Genomic DNA, 24,915 nt, shown 5'->3' with positions numbered 1-24,915 from the left:
AACCCATGCTAGCATGGAAAGCGGACGTTAAACGATGATGATGATGATGATGATATTATATATTGCATTCTGTCCTAAACTTTCCCTACTAACATTTAAAGTGAGCTGTGTCTGTGGTTTCTATCATTCAGTACGAAATAGTCAACTTATTATTCTTTGTAATATTCTCACTGGAATCTCTTCAACTATACTTTAATCTTTAAAGTATGTATAAAGGTAGTTTGGTGTTTGGTACTTGACAGCCCTCACTTGCAACATCTAGGTCTTTTCATGATGAAAAAAATTTACATCCCTTTCATCGCAGCTGCAGTTAAAGAAATCTTAGGCAAGCACGTATAGAAATTTATTGATTCTATTGCTAATATGCCAAAAACCTAATCTTCAACAGTACAACTGTACTTAAACCTCGTGCAAGTTACATACATCACTTGCTTTAACTTTAGGTGTGTCTAAATTAATAATCTGTAGCGCTATGCAGTGTAAGGGAGATAACTCTGCATTAGTGTTACTTGATTTTTTTTTCTGCATTACCAGGATTCGTGCCCAGTTACTGCACCAGATTTCTTAGTTTGTCTAGGACGATATTATTACGTTCAATATGCCCGTCACCTTCTTAAAGTCTGTAGTGTATAATATTATGATAGACTGTAGCATGTAGCACTCATGCATTCGTCTTTCGTTATTAAATCCTGTTTTATTGGCCATTAATGACTAACATATAATATGGAGTGGATTTGGTTGCTATTTTGTAGCAGGCTCAATAATTACAGTTCCTTCTTTTTTGACTCTTCTACTTTTGTTTTACATCTAAGTGCTATTTAACTGTTATCCTACTCATTTTAACAGACTGGAAAGTTTTGTCTAACTATCACCATTTTTTCCTGTGCTACCTCAGGACATTCTGTTGAAATTTCAGCAACAGTAGATTTATTTGTCAACTTTCACTTTGTAACAGTTAAGCTTTTTCATCTAAAATATTTAACTCCAGTCTTCCCAACCGCATGGTTTCGAGTTCAGTCCCACTACGTGGCACCTTGGGCAAGTGTCTTCTGCTATAGCCTCAGGTTAACCAAAGCCCTATGAGTGGATTTGATTGACAGAAACTGAAAGAAGCCTGTCGTGTGGACATTAAATGATGATAATAACGATGATGATATATATCTATGTTTGTGTGTCTGTTTGTCCCCCACCACCATCGCTTGACAACCAATGTTGGTGTGTTTATGTCCCTATAGCTTATGAGTTCAGCAAAAGGGTCCGATAGAATAAGCACTAGGCTCACAAAGAATAAGACCTGGGGGGTCAGTTTGTTCGATTAAAGGTAGTGCTCCAGAATGGCCGCAGTCAAATGACTGAAACAAGTGAATGAGTAATATTTTTGCAGTAAAAATGTGATGTAAAATGTGGTTTCAGGTTCAATCCTACTGCATGGCACCTTGAGCAATTGTCTTCCACTGTAGCCCTAGGTCAGCCAAAACCTTGTGAGTGGATTTGGTTGAAGAAACTGAAAGAAGCCCATTATAAATATGTGCGTTTATGTTGCTTTGGCTTGATGTATCATGATGGTTGTAAACGACCATCACCACCCTATAAGTGATGGTGTTCATTTCCAATCTCCTATGAAGAAACACGCCTGGGTATAGAAAAGTATTATCTTGCAAGTAATGCTAAGAATGGAATGGAAATGACATGATTCCAGTTATTTCCTCTGTTAGTGTTTTATCCTTTGAATCAAGGTATTTATTTGGCTGTCTTCCTTTGGCCTGCTTGTCTGGCAAATATAGCCTCTCTTCTTTCAAGATAGTGTGGTTAGATTTGAATGTAGCATCCAACTGCGGTAACAACTATTTCTTCTTGAATCATCATCATTTAACGTACGCTTTCCATGGACGATTTGACTGAGGACTGGTGAACCAGCTGGCTACACCGGGCTCGAATCTGATTTGGCAGAGTTTCTATGGATGCCCTTCTGAACGCCAACCACTCTGGGAGTGTAGTGGGTGCTTTTACGTGCCACCAGCATGAAGGCCAATCATGCACTTTTACTAATATTAATATTGTATTTCAAATGATTAAATTTTATTGTTTAATGATTAAATCGCATTTTATTGGCCATCTTCAGATACGAGGGTACAGGTCGTTCTTTATCTCTGAAACTTATCCAACAACTCCGACAACAAGCTGCTACTTTCTCAGGAACTGAAGTGAAAAAGGTGACAACTGTTGAGAGTACCACTAATAGTTTGTCAGGTACGTCTATTATTATATGTATGTATATATGTTAATAGTGTCACTATGGTTATCATAGATATTTCAACATCAGTTATCAGTTGTCTCTTCAAAACTTCCATTCTTTAATATATTGCTCTAGTTAAACTGTTGTTTCCTACCATTTTTAGTTTACTTTGATACTGATCACTACCAAAGTTGCTCAAACCACAGGGAGAAGGAGAGAAGTTGATTAATGCCTTATAAATGAAATTTTGGTTGACAAAAACTTTATGGAAGTTCATTGTGTATTTGTGTGAGAATATATCTATCTATCTATATATATATATACTAGCTGGTGTATCTGGTAATTCCCGGGGCTAAAGATGTTCTATCGAGACACCTTATTACTCTGATATAAGAAAGCAATTTCGTTATAACTGCCACAAAAGGTGTATTTTCCGTCACAAAACTGTATAACAAACTGTCAGCTGGAGGAGGGAGAGATTGTTGGAGGTTGGCAATTCTCATGCCATTGCATAATTTTGGGGGATTGAGGAACTGATCAGGTTGAAGAGGGGAGTTAAAGAAGGAGGCAACATTTCACCAAAGTTGAATACCTCTTGTCTACATGATGCTGTTTTTAGGAATATCAACTGGGATTGCAGGAGTAACAATGTGATCAACCAGACTCAACATGCACTTCAATAAAATCAAAATAAAGAATCAACCATGCAACCAACCATATCATTGAGCAGGTGGACAGTTATATAAACCTTTGGTGAACAGTGATACAAGCAATATTTTCCTAGAGATCATGAGAATAAATGCACTCAGATTGGCAGTGTTAGGAAGCCTGGACAGCATCATGAGAGGTACCAAGGGCAGTATGAGGGTCAAGCATAATGTCTCATTGGGCTGGATACATCATGCTACTGATGATATACAAGAGCGATATGACATGAAGAGGGGCACCTTTTCCCATTCTCTGTTCTATAAAAATAGTTACAAATCAGTTGTCTATTAAAATGACAAAACCCTTCTGAAATTTTGACTTTGTGCCAAATATATACTATTATTGACATCTTTGCCTTCATGTCATTGGACATTTGTTCTACTCTTTTACCTCTGATTACAACTAATCTCATCCATTTTATACTTCGTCAATGGCTTTTGCATGATTAAAAACGACATCATTAAGAAGTGTTGACATAAGAGGCGTTGGAGTGGCTGTGTGGTAAGTAGCTTGCTTACCAACCACATGGTTCCGGGTTCAGTCTCACTGCGTGGCACCTTGGGCAAGTGTCTTCTACTATAGCCTCGGGCCCACCAAAGCCTTGTGAGTGGATTTGGTAGACAGAAACTGAAAGAAGCCCGTCGTATGTGTATATATATATATATATATATATATATATATATATGTGTGTGTGTGTATATGCTTGTGTGTCTGTGTTTGTCCCCTCCCCCCACCAACATCACTTGACAACCAATGCTGGTGTGTTTATGTCCCCGTAACTTAGCGGTTCAGCAAAAGAGACCGATAGAATAAGTACTAGACTACAAAGAATAAAGAATAAGTCCTGGGGTCGATTTGCTCGACTAAAGGCGGTGCTCCAGCATGGCCACAGTCAAATGACTGAAACAAGTAAAAGAGTAAAGAGAGAAAGTATCAATCAATTGATAAAATCTGAGAATGTTATTTCAAAATAGATATATCTTTGACTTTTCTTTTCTCCACAGGACGTGCCCTTTATGAAGTGCAACTCAATGAATCTATAAGATATGCTGATGGTGATCCTGTTGAGAAATGGCTCAACGATTTGTTATGTCTTGATGTGACGAATGTTCGTAGAATAACTTCTGGTTGCCCTCTACCGCAGGACTGTGATCTGTATTATGTCAGCAGGGACACATTGTTTTCTTTCCATAAAGGTTCTGAGGCATTCCTGCATCGAATAATGTCACTCTATGTATCTTCCCATTATAAGGTAAAGTATCCCTTGTATTCATATGTTATAACATTTATTTTTACAAATTCATTATATTTATTGACATAGCTTATGAGATATGGTGAACAGCAAACATAAGAAATACGGAACTGCTGTTATAGAATATTGGTTTCTGATTTAGGTACAATGTCGGCAACTTTGAAGGACAGGTTTAATCAGCACCATCAACTCCAGTACTTAGCTGGTACTTCTATTGACGTCTGGGACAATTAAAAGCCAACAATCTTGGTGAGATTTTAACTTGGTACAAAAAGAGCTGGAAGAAATACCACAGAGCATTTTGTTCAATGCTCTAATGATTCTGTTCGCTTACTGCCTTGCTGCTTATGGGATAACAACATTAAAATGTGCACTGTTTCATTTTTTTCTATTCAACAATATACAAAATCTACTCAAAGAAAACAGTATTGACGAAAAATTGTTTATGTAAGTTAGCAACTACTCCAGTGCAACTCATGATTATTAATCTTCCTTACTCCTTTACTCAAGCCAATGAGGTAACTTCAATGTAGTTCTGTGACCTGCTAGAAACAGCAGTCAAATCTGTTAAATCACATATGGCCTATTGTCTTCAAAAATGGGGAAGAGATATTAAATGTTATAAAAAAAACAACAATGTATCTATAAGTATTTACCCCTAGTAAAATAGATGTGGTACTCTAATAGGGTGCATGGCTCGGTGGTTAGTGTGTCAGGCTCACAATCATGAGGTAGTGAGTTCAGTTCCCAGACTGGGCTGTGTTGTGTTCTTAAGCAAGACACTTTATTTTTCCCCGTTGCTCCATTTGCTCAGCTACATCACTGGTGCCAAGCTGTATCAGCCTTTGCTTTTCCTATGGATAACATTGGTGGCATGGAGAGGGGAGGCTGGTATGTATGGGCGACTACTGGTCTTCCATAAACAACCTTGCTCTGACTTGCACCTCACAGGGTAACTTTCTAGGTGCAATCCCATGATCAGTCATGACCGAAAGGGGTCTTTACCCTTGACCCTTACTCTAATAACAGGAATATTCAAGAAATTGAAATTTTAACAAGACAGGCTAAACATTTTCACCTTCACTAATTAAAGACTACATTATCTATCTAATCTGTCTTCTTTTTTGGTTGTGGATGTGTAATTTGAAGGCAATTTGATTGACATTTAATCTTGCTTGGTTTAATACCACCATCTGGCCTTTTGGTACCTCTAGCTGAGTTCACTTTATTGCAGCCATTTAGACCAAGTCTTTACGTTTGAGGTTAAAATTCATATTGTTAAGCATTGCTTTCACCTGTAGAAACTCAAGAGTTGTGATTTCTTTAACCCTTTACTCTACCAGTTTTGAAGATCCTGTAAAATGTCAAGGGGATTGAGAATAGGGTGTCTTTCCAACTGAACCATATGATTCAACCCTGACACAGTTTGATCTCAGGACCCAGTCATTAACATTAACTTTTGAACATCAATTCATCAGATACTTTATTATCTTTATCATTTCTCACCATTAATAAAAAATTTATTTTGCTTATCTTTTCAGAACACGCCTAATGATTTACAGATGTTATCTGATGCTCCAGCACATCATATTTTTGTTTTACTCGGTCCAATGGAGTCAACCAAACAGGCTCTTCCTGAAGTTCTTTGTGTTGTTCAGGTTAGCTCTTATTATAAATGTTGTTTGGAGAAAATTTAATGATTGAGTTAAAGGTTATTAAAGAAACATGATAACTAATGTTAACTCTTAAAGTTCTGTTGTACTTTTTGTATATAAATTTCACATTCATGTTAGTAAGGAGATTCTGATGAAAGGCAGTTAGTCTGATATAAAAATTAAGAAAATATATCTTTTGGATGAATTTGGATTAAATTTGTTGATATGAAATCATGATCCTTGCTGTACAGATATGAAGTTATGATCCTTGCTGTACACTGTGGAATGGTGATGTACATTTACCAGCTGTCATGTTCTTTCTCCTACTAAAATAGGTTAAATACAACTAAATTGATTACATGTGTTTTCAAGATTTTATTTCCTGAATATTGTTTTCTTAACTGAAACATTAATAAATCATCATCATCATTTAACATCCATTTTCCATGTTCGCCTGGGTTAGACTGTTTCACAGGAGCTGGCAAGCTAGAGAGCTGCACCAGGCCCCAGTTGTCTGTTACAGCATGATTTCTCCAGCTAGATACCTTTCCTAATGCCAACCAGTTTACAAAGTGTGCTAGATGCTTTTTATGCAGCGCTGGCTTAAAAAGCTCCCAGTATACTCTGTAAATTAGTTGGTGTTAGGAAGGGTATTCCATTATTAGTAAATAAAATTATCAAACTCTAATTCTCTACTTGAGGTATTAACCATTTAACTCAAAAATTGGAGGAAGTAAAATTCTATGGATATCTGCAGTATAAAACTTTAAGGGTTAATCTGCTAAATAACTGATTACAACTTATGTTCAAGCCCTTTTTTTTTTAATAAGAAATAGTATTTGCCATTGATTTGTTTTTCATTACAGAAATCACTTTGACTTAGCTTCTTAATTATCTTTACTTAAAATGTGTTAGCTTTTACTTAGCTGTTGCTTTCATGTGAATATGGCTTCTCTAAATTATGTATTTCTAAAATCATTTTATTCCTCCCACCATCACCACCACAAAGTCCTTTCTTGTATATTTGCTTGATGTTTCTTTTATCACTGCTTCTGCAAGTATGATTAGAACCCGTGATTTGTTGATGAGTTCAGAATAAGAATAAAACTTGTTTGGAGTTGATCACTGTTCTTGGTGAGATTAAAATAACATTAGTCATTGACTGATAATGCTGTTTTTCTAATTGCCTGTTTCTTTCTAGATAGTTTTTTAATGATTCCCATATTAAATATATTAACACTAACTTGTTCAAATTTTGTTTCATTTTTAATTGTGATATGTTCTTTTATAGATGTGTCTTGAAGGAGATATTTCTAAGGCAGCAGTGATGAGTGGTCTTCGACAAGGTAAACGTGCATCGGGAGACTTGATTCCATGGACCATCTCCCAGCAGGTGAATTTGCTTCCTAGCCTTTTTCTTTTTGCTTCTATAATTTTTAAAATTTTATTTTCACTATTTCTGTTTTGGGGCATCTTAGAAGCATGTGTTTCTAATGGTGTCTTATAATGAAAGTTGGCACTGGATTTGTATGTGAGCAATGTAGAGGTCAAAGGTAAAACATTTATACAGGGATGGTCACAGAGGGCATAAATGTATACTATAAAGAACTCATATATATATATATGTATAGCTGGTGAGAAAGATAATGTTAATAGTTTAATCTCATGGTCACAACAGCTCGAAACTTAATTCCATTTTATGTTGAGTTTATAATTAAGTAGGTGAGACCATTGAGCAGTTTTTAATTAAGTAGTTGCATTGACCATAAGGACCCTGAATACAGTGTTCTTATATTCAATTAACAATTCTATTTGATACTAATTAAACAGCAGAACAATGCTGTTTAACAGTAATTAAATAGAAAATAAAGTGGTCTGGCTTTCTCATTGTTATGTTTATCATTGCTAATATTGATACTGTTATCAAAGTTCAAATGGTGTAGTGTTTTCATTTTTCAGATCGAATGCAAACTGTTTCATCTCTTCTGAGTAGAACTTGACTATGAGCATATAGCTCATAACTCGTAACCAGGATCTTCTCAAAAATTTCAAATCTCCAGTCAGTTCAAGTTGAAACCATTCTGCCACTTCAACTTGAACTGCAACATTGAACTTTTATTGGGGCAACCACAACAACAATAGTCATCAACATCATTGTTAGTCACCAATATTATCACCATACTGTTTGTTACTGATAGTATACTAACTATCATATTGAAATTCTTTACAGTTCCAAGACAATGACTTTGCCAGTTTATCAGGTGTGAGAGTGGTTCGGATAGCAACCCATCCAGACTATCAAAAGGTAATTTATGCTTTTATTATTATTATTGTTCTTACTGTCATGATTGTATAAGGTAGTGGATCTGGCAGAATCATTAGAGCTTTGAAAAAAATGTCTTGCATGAATGTCTCAAGTCTTTACATTCTGAGTTAAAATCCTCTCTGAGGTCTGATTTGGCTTTCGTTCTTTCAAGGTTGATGAAATAAAGTATCAGTCAAATACTAAGTTCATTGGTATCAGCTAACCCTCGTCCTCAAAATTACTGCCTTACACCTAAATTAGAAGCATTTATTATTGTTATTATTATTATTATTATTATTATTATTGATTGAGAGAGCAGTACATGCCATCAAAGTAACATTGGGGTAAAATATGTGATACCCAGTATACCCATCATGATTACCTGTCTGATAAGGGTACGCCAGGCACATCCATCAAAACCATATGTGCACAACATAGTGATCTCATATCAAAATGAACAGCGCATGACATTGCAGGTGAGGCCCAGTTAGAATTTTCTTCAGTTCGAGTACCTCATCCCGCTCAAAAGGTCCCTGAATAAGGGTTGTTTAAGGATGTTGAACAAAACACCCATGTTTCCAAAGGCGAATTATCCAAACCCTAAAGAATTCCTCTCAACACATGACTATGATGCCTCTCTACTACTTTTGCTCATTATCAGAGATGCACATCTCGTCAGCCACTAAGGGTCATGCTTGAGTGGTTAAGCTCAAACAACTGACAAGCAAATCTCTGGTATTGAACAGAATATTTGCTGTAGCCCATCTTTTGTACCAAGACAAAACAATGTCCATGATAACACTTACAATCAGTTAAGATCAGAAGCCTGGTACTGCATCAGGGCATTTATTATTATTATTATTATTATTATTCTGCTGAAGTCAACTTTGCTTTTCATCTTTGGAGGTTACTAGTGCTAGATGAGTACTGGGGTTGATGCAATTGACCTCCTCCAGATTTCAGGCCTTGTGCTTATAGCATAAAGTATTATGATTATTATTGATAAGGAGGCAAGCTGGCAGAATTCTTTGCATGCCGGGCGAAATGCTTAGTGGTATTTCAGCTGTCTTCGCATTCTAAGTTCAAACTCTGCTGAGGTCAACTTTGCTTTTCATCCTTTATGGGGTCAATAAATTAAGTACCAGTTGAGTACTGGGGTGAATGTAATCGATTTACCACTCCCCTAAAATTTCAGGCCTTGTGCTTCTAGTAGAAAGGATTATTATTATTATTATTATTATTATTATTATTAAGGTGGTGAGCTAGTAGAATCATTACCACACCGGGCAAAATGCTTAGAGGCCAAGTTCTGCAAAGGCCTACTTTACCTTTCATCCTTTCAGGGCCAATAAAATAAGTACCAGTTGTGTACTGGGGTCGATGTCATCGACTGTCCCCTTCCCCAAATTTCAAGCCTTGTGCCTATAGTAGAAAGGATTATTATTATTATTAAGGTGGTGACCTGGCAGAATCATTAGCACACCAGGTAAAATGCTTAGCGGTATTTCATCTGCTGCTATGTTCTGAGATCAAATTCCACTGTGGTTGACTAATCCTTTCATCCTTTTGGGGTTGATGAATTAAATACCAGTGAAACACTGGGGTCAGTGTAATCGACTGGGCCTCTCCTCTGAGATTTCGAGCCTTGTGCCTATAGTAGAACGGATTATTATTATTATTATTATTAGTAGTAGTATTATTATTGTAACATCTATAAACAACAGAATTGATAGAATGTTTATTGGTATTTTATTATGTTACATAATGTTCTTAGTTCAAATCTTGCTGGAGTAGACTTCATTGTTCATCCTTCCAGGGCTAAGCATTTGGGTTGGCATAATCTACTGAAAACCCCCTCCAACTATAGTAAGCTTCGTTCCAATGTTACAATTTATGATTACTTTTATTGTTGTATTTTCATTAGTTTCGTATGAGCTTTTCACTGCACCACCTGGTTCTTGTAGATTGTGCAAATACTGTTCTGCAGTTTATGCATAAAAAGACACATCATATACATTCTATACAAATACGTTTTGCATTCTGTGTCTTTAGTATAGCAAGAGCTATGATGCTGTTGTCACTTTGTGATAGAACCAGCCTTTTTACATATTGCATATTCTTACTAATGCCCCATTTGATTTCTTGCTTTATTCTTATGTTTGTTTTTGTTTCATTTTTATGTGTGTTAGATGGGTTATGGTTCTCGTGCCCTGCAGCTCCTCTCTCAGTACTATAAAGGAGAAATTGTGGGACTTAATGAAGATGTTGAAGAAGTTCCTAAAGACATTGAACCTGTTGATGAAGAGGTGAGTCTCGAGTATTTATTAACATTCCCATTAATTGAGGTATGCATAGGGCTATAGCTTCTCTTCTAGTTTAAGAGAGTCTAGTGTCATAAGGAATGGTGCTCTACTCTGATATGTTTGGTATCATAAAAGATACCTATCAATTGCTCCCAGGCACTACAAATCATTGTTATTGTTATCATCATCATTGAACATCTGTTTTTCATGCTGGCATGGGTCAGACGGATTGACTGGAGCTGGTAAGCTGGATAGCTGCACCAGGATCCATTTGTCTGGTTTGGCTTGGTTTCTATGGTTGGATGCCCTTCCTAATGCCAACCACTTTATAGAGTGTACTGGGTGCCTTTTTACATGTCACTGCCTTTTCCGTATCACAGGCATGGCTGCCTTTTACATGTCACCAGCACTAGCTACAGCAATGGTTTCACTCAGCTTGAAGGATTTGCTGCTGCAGTAGAGTATCTTTCGTTGGTATCTATTTATTGATAGCAGAACTGTTGTCGTTGGGTGTTAAGTGTCTTTACTAGAGTTATTGCTAATATAATAACAGCTTGACCAGTTGGGACTGGGATTTTATTGAGCAACTTTTATAGCCAATATTTTAATTAATAGTGCTGATTGTGTACATGAATGTCGTTTGTAATCTTTGTTTCATTAATTGCCTATTTGCAGGAACTTGATCTGATAGTAGAGAAGCCAGTACCTCGTAAGAACCTACCTCCGTTGTTACTGAAGCTAACTGAACGACCCCCTGAACAGCTTGATTATATGGGTGTATCATTTGGGTTGACAGCTGACCTTCTCAAGTAAAGTATTCATTAATCTTACTTTCCTATTAAGTTTATTCCATGAAATGATAAACATCTTTATCTGCTGTTTATACAGTATTTCACCTCTGAATCTTCATGTCTATAATACAGATGTATTTGTGAAAGATGTCTGCAATTCAGGTGTAGTCCACCTGGTTATCAGAAATAAGTATATCAATGAATGTTAACTCCAGTATATTAGTCTATTACTTTTTCCCTTATTACTTGTTTTAGTCATTAAACTGTGGCCACGCTGGGGCACCACCTTCAAAATTTATTTAGTTGAATGAATCAACTCTAGTACTTATTTATTTTTTAAGTCAGACACTTATTCTATTGGTCCCTTTTGCCAAACTGCTAAGTTAGAGAGATTTAATCACTGACACCAGTTGTCTACTGGTGATGGGGGACAAACACAGGAACAAAAGTACACACATACACATACGACTGGTTTCTTTCAGATTCTGTCTACTAAATCCACTCACTAGACTTTGGTCCACCCAAGATGCCACACAGTGGGACTGATCCCATTACCCTGTGGTTTGGGAAGCAAACTTCTTACCACACAGCCACACCTGGGATGGAAGGCTTATCTTTTATCCATTGTATCTGATGACACCAGTTTTAAGAATTGTTTATACATTTCTCTGAGGTTGAGAGGAACATTTAAATTTTTCACTTACACTTCAAGGAACATAAAGACAAATCAATCCCAGCTAAATTGGACTTCAAACAATGGCAGGCATAATTAAATATGACATAGCAGTCTCACTGGGCCCTACTATTAGGGCCATCCCTTTACTAAAATAATGAGGGGTCTCTAACATAACCTTGAGGATACAGATTTTGGAAAGGAGTAGCTGTCAATTTCGTTGGTTATAGTACTTGATTAGTACTTATTTACAATAGGACTAAGAAGAATATATTACATTGAGAAGCATCTGAGTACTTGATACTTGTACAAAAGGATTTTTCATATGTAATTTAGTGAGTTGATAAAACATTAACTGAGATTGCCCAGGTAATTTAGTAGTCAAAAGTCTACCTCTGGATTTTTAAACACTGCCTTAGAGTAAGTGTTTGTTTACTTATTACTAGGATAATCTCAGTTTTAAAAAAATATTTCAAGAAGCTGTGTTACATATGTAAGACCTCTACCACATGGTACTTATTTAATTGAAACATGAAGGATGGCAGGCAAAGTTCAGCTGTGCTAGGATTGAACTCAGAATGCAAGGCACATAATTACATTAGTTGAGTTATCATCATCATCTAACAAAACGGATATTAAATTATGATGCTAATAACTCAACCACATCTATTACTCTCTGCATTAACCCTTCAAAGGCTTCTAATTGTGATCTCGTTATTATTGTTATAACTAACAACTTCAAATGAAATCAAATTTCCTGATAAAAATTAAGTTATTATAATATATAGATGTTGAAAGCAGTATCCCATATTTGGAAATTGAGAAACAGAAACAAATGTAATTATAATAGATGTAAAGTGGATGGTGTAAAATATTTGTGTGTGTGTACATCATCATCATCATCGTCGTTTAACGTCTGCTTTCCATGCTAGCATGGGTTGGATGATTTGTCTGAGGACTGGTGGACCAGGTGGCGACACCAGGCTCCAATCTGATTTCGCAGAGTTTCTACAGCTGGATGCCCTTCCTAACGCCAACCACTCCGAGAGTGTAGTGGGTGCTTTTACGTGCCACCGGCACGAGGGCCAGTCAGGCGGGTATATATATATATGTCATTTGAATGTCAACTCTTCCATGCTTACATGAGTTGGACAGAATTTATTGAGGCAGATTGTTTATGGTCAGATGCCCTTCCTGTCAATACGTCTCACCTGTTTCAAGGAAGGTAATATTTCTCTTTGGTCAGACAACTTGAAGAGTGCAAGTGAAGGACACTGCTTGTATGACAGTGATACTCACAACTATTACATGATACCAAGACAAAGAGATACTAACGCTCATTTGCACACACACACATATATACAGTGGGCTTCTTTCAGTTTCCATCTATCAAATCTACATGCTTCTCAACCACACAGCCATGCCTGTGCCTATATATATATATATATATATATATATATATATATATAGAGAGAGAGAGAGAGAGAGAGAGAGAGAGAGAGAGAGAGAGAGAGAGAGAGACACACACACACACACACACATACATACATACATACCAGGGCTTGCCTATATTCTCAATATACACTAAAGATTACTTTTTAATACTGTACACATAGAACTCCACTTTTGCTAGGGAATAGGTGGTACTCTATGTTATTTAGTACCAGGTCAGCCTTGCTCAAACAGACCTATGATCTAAACAAAGGTATTCCTGATGTTATCCTTCTTTAAGATTGCATGGTTATATCTTGGCTACTCTTTCTCTCAGGTCATGTCAGTCTTGTTAGTTTATTATTGTTATAACCTATATACAGCTGTAAGACCTTAACAGAATTTTATATATAATTCTGTAATCTTTTTTAATTTGTGTATTTTTTTCTTTAATAGATTCTGGAAACGAAATGGCTTTGTCCCTGTCTACTTAAGACAAACTGCTGTGAGTTATTATTTTGTTCATAGTTTTTGAGGCAATGCTTGCTACTTCTGTTTCAGCATAAAGATATCCAGTGAGACACAGCACAGTATTAGTGTTTCTAGTTCTAGCTAATTAATTTTAATTGCAAAATATGCTGTTCTATAATTTAGGACCTATTATATGGTGTGTATGTTTAAAAACAATAGAATATATTTCACTAACAAAATAGCATTCTGTACACCTAACGTAATGTGGATATACTGTAGAAAAGCTTAAAACTGTAGTATTTGCTTCAAGAAAGCCTCCAATACAGATTTATAGTGCTAAAATGTACAGAAGAATATCAACAGCAGAAGAAAATTACCTGGCAGAGGTAGTAGAATTTCTAAATCCAGATTTATGCATATTTGCAATCACATGCTTATCCCTTTCACATTCAGATTATTTTGCCGAATGTAATGCTTTTTCATTCACATTGTTTTTAATTAATTTTAAAATCTTGATGTGATTGTACATTTTATTTTTGTATTGAAAGTTAGGTGTGATTGGCTAGATCTGGCTGGTTTAAATGCTGAAGGGCCAAATAAATTTAGCCTCTATTGATATCGAAAAGCATTAACAAATCATGGTATTGCTAAAAGCTGGCAGGCTGGGTAAAAATTCCTCATTAGTGACAGAAGCAGTGTGATACTGTAACAAATATTTCACTTGTACACAAAATGAAGTTTTGGTCCCAATCTCTTCCTAGATTGATTTTTCCTTCTGGTAACCTTTAAAGCAGACAAATTGGTAAAAGATAATTTCCCCAGAATGTTGGAAACTTGATTTTACTAGATGATATGCTTGCTACAGTATATGGCTGTGTATATTGGATAAGTTCATCCAACTAGGTTGGCTGTTATTATTTATTTCCAAGTCAGCTCTGATGAAGCAGACCTGTAGTCAAGGCATTCCAGCTATAACTGTTCCATCTTTTTCCTATATACAGGGAAACCAGGACTACATTATCTAGCATAGCCTTTGTTGAGATTAAATTGTGGTTTGAGGGAAATTTGGCTGCTGTTTCCAGCAGGTTGAATGAATATGTAGAGAGTCTGTCATTAGTTCATAACTATAACAGGGCAGTCCATTGATGTAGAACCACTGAGACATTCCCTTAGAAGAGATGTTGTTAGGAAGGACACCCAACCATAGGAACTGATGTTGATGCTTATCACATTCCTCTGAACTGTTGGATCCTATCAAATTGTCCAGACTGTGACAGCATGGAATACAGATGCTAAATAATAATGGTTCGTGTATATTAGAGTATTGCAATTTTCTGTCTATGTCTTCATTGTCATCATAAATAATTTAATGTTTGCTTTTCCATGCTTGCATGGCTCAGGTGGAATCATCATGACAGATTTTCTAAAGTAGGATGCTCTTCCTGCTGCAGTCCCACCTATAAATAACCAAGGTGATATTTCTCAATGGCTGGACATGTTATTGCAAAAGACTGAAAATGAAGGACAATGCTTGTGATAGTGGCTCGTGTTTATGACTATGTTGCGATGTCAAGACAACACAACACAAACATACACACAATGTATGTGTGTGTGTGTGTGCGCGCATGTGTATGTATGATGGGAGTGCTGAAAAGTTCCTGGCTTTAAGGGTATCATGAAAGACCTGATTGGAGGCCCAACCTTCCAAGTTCTTTTACAGTGCTTAGAAAAACTGGAGGACCCTTGCAATAAATGTGTGAATCTGAGAGGGGAAAATGTTGAATAAAATCATAATTAACTGATCCTCCTTATCTTCTTTTACCAGAAGCCAGGAACTTTTCAACACCCTGTGTATAGTTTTCTATTCTCTAAGTATAATATGGTTTTATAATTTTATGCAAATTCCCAGAATTTCTATTGTAGTCTACACTCTATTGATTTTGTTTTTCAGAATGACTTGACTGGAGAACACTCTTGTATCATGTTGAAGACTCTTCACGATAAGGAAGATGAATCAAACACATTGTATGACAAAAAATGGCTGCTATCATTCTGGAAAGGTAATTTATTTTATCATTGTCTGATTTGGCTATTATCATTATGCCTCCACTCTCTCCTCTCTACTTCTCCTAACATCATTTCATACTACATTATTTTCTTATTCACCCTTTGCCAATAAAGGGTTTTTACACAGTTGCATAATCTACCCAACCTATGCAAGCATGGAAAAGTGAACATTATAATGATGATGATAAGTGGAGTCATAGAAATTATAGAATGCTGACATATTTGATGGTCATTAGTGTGACAGAAACTTACTTTCCCTAACTCGGGTTACATAAAAAAGGCCAGTCTTTTTATTAAGGTTGAGACAGTTAATTCATTGCCTGTTCATTTACCTGCTCTCAAAACGAACATAGCATCAGTAAATCAAGAATTAATTATTTTTTTGAGGTTATCTTTCTTCATTCTAAGTCAAGAAATAATCACCATTAAGTGTTTGTTTACCTCTTCTTGAATTGAAGAGAGTTAAAATAAATCAGCAATATATGTCTGTGCATGCGTGTGTGTGTGTATGTGCATATTTAAATATTTATACAGAGTGGCTCAAAAGTCACAAATTTCTGAAAGTTTAATAAATTTGTTTTAATTACATTTTTTTATTTGTAATTCACAAAGTGTGGACTCTTCACTCCTAATGTATGTATATTTCCTGTGTACACACACACACACCTGTAGGCTTTTATTTTTTTGTATTTCTTTTTGTATGTTTACATTATTTCACAAATTTCTCTCTTACTTTAGATTTCCGTCGTCGTTTCATTTCCCTGTGTTCTTACCAGTTCCGTTTCTTCAGCTGCAGCACTGCACTTAGTATTCTCCAACAGAAACACTGTAAAGAAGAAGCAGTAGGTAAGTAGAGTGTTGTCATGTCATCTCCTTATTTACAAGTTCCAATATTAATATATGATCTATGCCCATACAGCCATGTATATGTAGGACTACATATCCCAATGTGTCTTTTTTTTAAGACAATTGGATGTGATTTGAAGAAGGTTTAGTTAATATTTCTAGCAGGTCATATAGATGTTTCCTTATTGACTCAAGCATTATTTTGTTTTTGCTTAAGTTTTAATATTTTTAAATCTTAAGGTGCTGAACTGGCAGAATTGTTAGCATGCTGGGGAAAATGCTTAGTAGCATTTCATCTATCTTTGAGTTCAAATTCTGCCAAGGTCGACTTTGCTTTTCATTCTTTTGGAGTCAATAAAATAAGTATCGATCAAGCACTGGGGTTGATGTTGTCAACTTACCTCCTTGTGCCAAAATTTGAACCCAGTATTTTCAAATCTTTTCAAACATTAAGCATAATGAATGTATATTTCTGGTACTCTTAAATTCAAAGTGCATCCAGCTGTAGAAACTCTGCCATATCAGATTGGAGCCTAGTGTAGCCATCTGGTTTCACCAGTCCTCAGTCAAATCATCCAACCCATGCTAACATGGAAAGCGGACGTTAAACAACGATGATGATGATTGTGACCCTAGGACCATAAAAATTACTCAGCCTACTCCTCTAGTGAATCTGAGTGACAAAGCAAAGTACATATTTTTTTTCTTTTATACAGGATTCCTAGAGCTAGATGGCTTTTGTATTTCTAATTACTTCACATCATGGACTTTTTCTTGTATTTTATCATAAGATAGGTTGTCTGCTACAACAGTGTATTCAATATTAGTTTTCATTCAGAGTAACTACTGCTCTTGTTGGGTTTCCTTTCATATTTGGAGTTTCTATTTGGGTTGCCTTCACTATGGCTGAGAAACAAACATCTCTTTCTGGTGTAGGGATACTAAGTGAGCTTACAGTTGCATTTTTAAGCTACTGAGAATAAAGGTTACTTCTACGATATGAAAGGTCCTTTAATTCCCAACAGAGAACCCAGTCACAGTCCAAACTGGCTGGGCATAAAAGTTGTCTTCTTTATGTAGGTTGATGGGGAAAGATGGGTGTCTAAAGCAATTTGAAATAACACTGTTGCTGTTCATGATGTAGAAAGCCTATTGACTGAAATCAGTAAAAATATGTCTCCAACAGTCAAGTTTCAGTGTCTTAATATCAACAGTGCATATACTTCTGGGGATCATATGATGCATTCTATTAACTTGTTGTTTTTGGTTGTAGCTCTGGCAAAACAGGAATTGGATTTCAAACTGACTGTATTTGACTTAAAGCGACTGGAGTTATATTCCCAAAATATGATAGACTATCATCTGATCATGGATCTGATGCCAACAATTGCTGAACTGTATTTTCTCCAACGCTTACCTGAACTTCATCTCAGTGCTGTGCAACAGGTAAAACAATTAGTTTCTGTTTATCTGTTGTTTTTTCCGGTTTTTTTTTGGGGGGGGGGGGGGTTATTGCATCAGTTCTTTACTTCATATTTTTATTGTCTTTCCAGTTCGTTAGTTTATCTTTCACTTCCTGCATCCCTGCCTCTCCAACCCAATCATCATCATCATTAGAATACCCCAATATACTTGTATTAACATAACTGGTATTCCTACATCAATTTGGGATTTAATCAGTTCTAATTGGTGGAACACTGTCATTAAAAGAGTTTAGACAATTACATTGATCCTTGTACTTAATACATTGACCTGGGAAAGATGAAAGCCAAAGTCAGTATGGGTGGTATTTTGACTCAGAATCGTAACAGATATAACTAAATACCACAACATTTTTAGTCTGATGCTCCACCGATATTGCCATATATCAATTTAATGAGACTTATTTTACTTCAACTATAAAATTCAATCTTTTCACAGACTTAATAGAAACAAACTTAACTGATTAAGGAAGAATTATTTTTCTATGCAACAATAAGATCACACTTTACTTGCTCCAATACAAGAAATTCTTTTCCATTATTCTGGTTTAGAAATCTAGAAACAGAAGGTTGCCACAAAGAAGGCCTCACAGTACATGGCTACAATCCTTTGTATTCTGAGCCCAAATCTAGCTATTTATACCTTCTGAACAAATGATATTCCAATAAAATTTACTGCAACACCCTCTTTCTAAAGTGTTTGTCCTTGCACCAATAACAGAATCCATTCCTATTCATTGTATGGAGTTGGTATAGTAGAAATAGTTATTTGCTGTATTGAGTTATGTTCTAAATTGAGATCCTGCTAGAGCCGACTCTACCATTCATACATCCATCTGAGATTAACAGAGTATGTAACATTAGTCATATATTGCCGATAATTCAATCAGTTGTAACACTGGCTTACGATTTTGTCTTTGAGAAATCATAATATTGTTAATTATATCAACTGCAGTACTTACTTTATCAACCTAAGAGGAATGAAAAGCTAAGTGAAGGTAGGCAGTGTTGTAACTTGCAACATGATGGGAGATAACTAAATACATGAGTTGTCTGTTTCCAGTGTTCTAGTGAATCAGCAACCCTCTGCCATAGTGGGCATGGATTTAATCCACCCTGTATTATACTCTTGTGCACACTAGTCTAGTGCATATTTGGTGTTTATTATTACTGCTACTACTTTTGTACATGTTTTTTTTTGTTTTTTTTTTCCATTTCATACTTGCCTCTTATTTCCAATCTTGCATTTTATTAGTAGTACTACAACACTGCAGAGACTGAAGACTGCTGGGTCTTTGCATTCAACACTACTCCAAAGCATATCTATTCAAGTCCTTCCTGGCCTTTTCTCTTATCAGATATAAATTAAAAATAACTTCTGTTTAATTTATGTCATTATTATTATCATCATCATCATTAAACATCCATTTTCCTTGCTGATTGTGTGTGTGTGTGTGTGTGTATACATTTTCCATGCTGGCATGGGTTGGATGGTTTGACAAGGGGTGGCAAGTCAGAGGACTGCCAAGCTTTGTATTCTGATTTGGCCTGGTTTCTATGGCTTGATGCCTCTCCTAATGCCAACCACATTACAGAGTCTGCTGGGTGCTTTCTTCATGGCAGTAGCACGGGAATGTTGTGAAACTACTTGAAAAACAAAGACCCCCTTGCCTGTGCGAAGTAATGTTGAGAGAGTTGGCTTTGTGCCAGTTCATGAGAGGTTAAAAGAATAACGGAGGGAATAACATAGTCTGCTGTAGAAGAGATTTAAGGATACTTCAGCACTAGAAGAAAGTAGAGGAAGTGAGACTTAGAAAGATAGAAATGGAAAAAGTGAGTGAGGATGGTAGATATTTGTCAGGACATAAACCTCAAGGTGCAGTGATGGGATGAATATAGGTGAAGTGATACAGAGGATTGGTCTGGGTGAACAGGCAAGGGGTGATAGAAGGGTATGTCTCATAAGAACATGAGTGAGGAGATGGTTAAATGTGATACAAGTGAGAGATATAGGACTGGCTGAGGGGTGGGGATTATGTTAGATATGAGACGACATTGGGAGTATAGCAGATTAAAGGGGTGTTAAGGATTGGGTATAACATGGCTGGAAGAAGATAATGAGGAATAGAAGTGGTTCTGAGGATGGAGTGCAATAAAGGGGAGAGGATGTGACTGGAGGAAGGTATCACCTGTGTGGTGCCACATAAAAGCACTAGTGCAGTGCCATGTACAAGCACCCAGCCCACTCTGTTAAGTTTTTGAGGTTAGGAAGAGCATCTAGCCGTAGAAACCATACTAAATCAGGTTGGAGCATGGTGCAGCTCTTTGGCCTGCCAGTTCTGGTCAAACCATCCAACTCATACCAGCATAGACAATGGATGTGAAATGATGATGATGATGTATATAGTTGATGAAGAAAGTATTGCTTGAGAAAGAGGTGTACTAACTTTCACATTGGATGTTTCAGTTATGCGACTAATTCCTTTCTGGCGTTTTCTTTCAGGCTTTGCTACTTGGCATCGGTCTGCAACATAAGACAGTTGACGATCTAGAGAAAAACCTAGGACTCGCTGCCAGTCAATTGCTGGGTCTCTACAACCGAATTATTCGCAAAGTTGTCCAGGTAATCTCATGTCTTACTTTGATTATATTGCTCAAATCAAATTTGCTGGTATAGCCAATGGCTGTGTAATTTGTTGTTGCCATAAGAAAGGTACTGTATTGTTTGTTATTAGCAAAGCAATATGAATCTGTAAAATGTTGTTGGCATAGCAATATGGCTATGTAGCTTCTTGTTTGCATAGCAACAGCACTGTGTAGTTCATTGTTGGCATAGCAACGTTACTGTGCAATGTGCTGTTGGTATAGCAATAATTCTGTGTAATTTGTTGTTGGCATAATAACAGTACTGTATAGTATATTGTTAGTGGTCATACTGGGTTGTGTTGGTGTACGACAGTTGCTGTTCTGCTTCACTTATTGGTTATGTAGGTTCAATTACAGTAATTCAGTTTCATGATGTGTGTGGCTGTGTGGTTATTCTGTTGCTGCTTTGTTAGAGTTGAGTAACTTGATTTAGTTATAAGTAAATGACCTTTGACTGTGCCTTAGACAATGAGCCCATGATGGCGCTTCTATGCAGTTACTCGGCCTGCTGTTCTTCATCACATCTTATCATCTTTAATAAAAGAAAAAGGAAGAATACATTGCACATCCTAAAACAACAAAATGTTTACACCTGGTGTGCCTTTGATTATAGTTCTACTCATAAGTGACCTGGAGCTAGTCATCACCATAACTCTACACTTACCTTGTACTAACACTGTAACAAGTTGTATTATTTTGGTTCAGCTATCACCATACCACTATAGTCAATTCTATATTGGTACAGCTTCCAACACCAATCCAGTCACTACCTCTATGCCAATACTGATGTATAATCATTTGTTCTACCAACAAGTATATAGGCAGAAAGGTAACACAGTGTAATCTCGAGAACAGCCAAGCTAAAGGGGCTTCTTTTCAATACATTTTTGGTTGTTGCTTAACCCTAGGTCTGCATTGATTGAATACTCGTTTGATCTAAAACATTTCAGTCAAGAACATCCCATATCTTATCTCTAGAACTAGATATGTCATGTGTATCTTTTATTTAGGTCAATAGGGTGTGCTTTTAGAAATATATGGCTGGTATTTGCAGCAAGTTGACTGACTACTTAGGCTCCTCTGTTAGACCAGAATCCTACCTCTCCATACACACTGACCAATAATAATGATATCTTACTCAAATATTTCTAGCTATGATGATATAGTACACATTTCAGTACATAAAATTAAAAAATAATTGTGGAAAATTAGCCATACTTGTAAATTGTTTCTGTTTAGTATTTTGATTATTTGTTTATATATGAAACATTTGTTAATTTTTTCTCTTGATTGAAATTTTTTTTTTTTATCTTAACAGCATCTTAACTCTATTGTTGAGAAATCTGTGGAGCAGACGCTTGTGAAGGAACACAAAATTACCATGGAACCAGTGCCACAGAGTCTGGATGATGAATTGGTAAGTTCCTTAGTGGAAACTTAGAGTGAACAAAGATGGCCATGTGAATAGGAAGTTTGCTTGACCTGCTATGTTGTTCTACTTTCAATCTCAGTGATTGCTTGTGGGACAAGTGCCTTCGGTGATAGTCTCAAGTTGAGCAAATGACTTGTAAATGAAAACTGATAGATAACTGTGTAGAAATAAACTCTGTGTGTGTATGAGAGAGAGAGAGAGAGAGAGAGAGAGAAATTGCCAATAAAATGACTACGGCTGTTTTTTATTTTGTTTGTTTGAGTTGCTTCAACACATCCTGCTAATGATTAGCCAGTTGCCAATATTATTGCTCACAAATGAGCGATATAAAACCCTGTTTCCTTGTCACTTTTTCAATGTCGCACTGCTTAGCAACAGGAGGTTTCTTTTTCTCTCTCGACCTGATGTGGGTAGCCTGTATGAAACCTATTAAAGAAAGTATGGTGCTTTGTAGTAGTTGATATGAAATACTGACAAAGGCTGAAAAAAATTAAGTGGGTTTAATTAATCAGACAGGTATCGTTCACCTGCAGGATGATGGTAGTGAGCTGCTGAAACACCAGATGGGCATTAAAGACATCTGCCAATATACATTGGAGAGATGATGGCAATGGTATAATTAGCAATAAGAATGGATGAGATGAGTGTTGAGTGGTAAAATGGTATGTATTGGTGGAGGTTACTTGTGTTAGAGAGTGGCCACGAATGACCTTAGTAATGGTCAAATTTGATCTCAGGATTTAGGGCCATGAAGATGGTTGTGGTATGACCACTGATAATAGTATTTACACTGCCAGAGCATTATAGTGTTGTGGTAGATCAACTGACTACTGTTTGTACCAGTCTGCAGCTGTAAAGTGTTCATTTTATTAACTGTTTGTCAGACAAAATATCAGGTCATTAAGAATGAAATGTCCAATTTTGAATTGAAAGTTTGTTTTACTTTATCTCAACAAAAAGCAATGGAGTTAATCAATTTTATTGGTAGCTTATTTATGCCAGCAGTGAAGAATTCTGGAGAGCAAGTGGTGATGAAATCACAAAAGGCTGTTTTTGCATCTTCTTCAGATTTAAAGTTTTCTCAAAAAGTTGTCTAATGCCTGAAAAATGTGATAGTCAGTTGGTACAATGTCTGGTGGATATGGTGGATGACAGAGTACTTCCAAGTTCATTTCCTGAGTAGCATTCTTTGTGCAACATGTGATTGTCTTGCAAGAGAATTGGCCTGTCTCTATTGACCAATCTTGGTTGTTTAATTGCAAGCTCATTCATCATTTCATCAAATTGGTTGATGTATACATCCTTTGTAATTGACTTACCAGGTCTCATGAAGCTGTAGTGGATGACACCAGTGCTGGACCACCAAACAGACACAATTAGCTTTTTTTGGTGAATATTCTTCTTTGGATTGTGTTTTGGCTCTTCATCTCTATCCAGCCACTGTGCAGAACACTTGCTATTTTGACAAGAATCTATTTTTCATCACGTAACAATACAATGCAAAAATGGTTCGCTTTTATGCCATGACAGATAAGAACAGCAAGTTTCAAGACATGTCATTTGATGCACGTTGAGTTTGTGTGGTACCCATTTGTCCAGTTTCTTTACCATGCTGATTTGTTTCAGATGGTCCAATACAGTTGGAATCGAAACATCAAACCTTGCTCCTAACTCGCGCATAGTTTGAGAAGTATCTGCTTCCACTAGTTTCCAGCTCATCATTATCCACCTTGGTATCAGGTCTGCCACGGGTCTAATTTTCAGGTGTAAGGTCACCAGACTGGAACTTCTCAATCCATCAATGTTCAGTGAGCTCATTCGCCACATCTTCACCAAACACCTCATTGATGTTTTGAGCTGTCTGGGATGCATTGGTTCCATGACGGAACTCCTATTCTTAAACAACTCGAATTTTTTATCTATCCATGGGTTCACAGAAATTGATTTACTAGAGAAAACTCACAATATAATCAGACACCATGAATTGCATTTCAAAAAGTGATAATGTAATTCTTCAGTGTTGTAAAACAGAGAATTGTCAGGATAAAGCATTAGAGTTTACAACTGTCAAACTTGGTGCATAAGAAAATTGGACATTTCATTCTTAATGACCTGATACTTTGCAGCAATTAGTTGCATTCTGAATTCAAATCCCATGACGTTCACCTTGGTTAGATTTGTTGATGAAATAAATTAGCCATCAAGTTGTGGGGTTGCTATAATTGACTATACCCCAACTCCTAAATTTGAAACCTTGTTCCTTGGTAAGAAATTTTTATCAACTGTTATATGAAGATTAAATTGGCATGATTCCCTTTCAGGATGCTGCTGCTGTAGAAATCAAAGAGGAGATGAGAAAGAAAATAGCTCCAATCCTGGAGGAATCTGAGCTCAGTCAATTTGCTGTGAAGGGAGATGAAGATCAGTGGAATTTGGCTCTCTCTACTGGGAAGAAGAATTTCAAAAGTATCAGTATCAAAAGGTTAGTTAATTCTGTACTACCACCACCAACAGTCTCTGTGCTGCTGTCTTATAGTTTCAAATTGGTTTGTTGTTTTCTTTCTGTTTCTCTTCATCTCTCTACTATTTTGTTGTACTCTCAGGCGGGCTAAAATGCA

The 24,915-nt window shown here is 36.4% G+C and overlaps 1 protein-coding gene across 2 annotated transcripts in view; it reads left to right on the top strand.

Moving 5' to 3' along the window:
- Window positions 1-24,915, top strand: part of LOC106873658 (RNA cytidine acetyltransferase) — a 47,843-nt gene that overhangs the window by 21,667 nt on the left and 1,261 nt on the right. For both annotated transcript variants that reach the window (XM_052966197.1, XM_014921109.2), the window contains exons 13-26: window positions 2,123-2,250; window positions 3,949-4,196; window positions 5,738-5,854; window positions 7,143-7,244; window positions 8,082-8,156; window positions 10,346-10,462; window positions 11,135-11,268; window positions 13,811-13,859; window positions 15,777-15,885; window positions 16,631-16,738; window positions 18,012-18,184; window positions 20,723-20,842; window positions 22,184-22,282; window positions 24,619-24,779. In XM_052966197.1, the coding sequence (XP_052822157.1) occupies window positions 2,123-2,250; window positions 3,949-4,196; window positions 5,738-5,854; window positions 7,143-7,244; window positions 8,082-8,156; window positions 10,346-10,462; window positions 11,135-11,268; window positions 13,811-13,859; window positions 15,777-15,885; window positions 16,631-16,738; window positions 18,012-18,184; window positions 20,723-20,842; window positions 22,184-22,282; window positions 24,619-24,779 (1,740 nt within the window). The remainder of the gene's footprint in view (window positions 1-2,122; window positions 2,251-3,948; window positions 4,197-5,737; window positions 5,855-7,142; window positions 7,245-8,081; window positions 8,157-10,345; window positions 10,463-11,134; window positions 11,269-13,810; window positions 13,860-15,776; window positions 15,886-16,630; window positions 16,739-18,011; window positions 18,185-20,722; window positions 20,843-22,183; window positions 22,283-24,618; window positions 24,780-24,915) is intronic.

This window comes from Octopus bimaculoides, chromosome 3 (genome assembly GCF_001194135.2).
Source record: "Octopus bimaculoides isolate UCB-OBI-ISO-001 chromosome 3, ASM119413v2, whole genome shotgun sequence".
NCBI classification, from domain to species: domain Eukaryota; kingdom Metazoa; phylum Mollusca; class Cephalopoda; order Octopoda; family Octopodidae; genus Octopus; species Octopus bimaculoides.
Note: the sequence above shows the minus strand (reverse complement) of the source record. Positions and strands in the feature narration are given on the sequence as shown.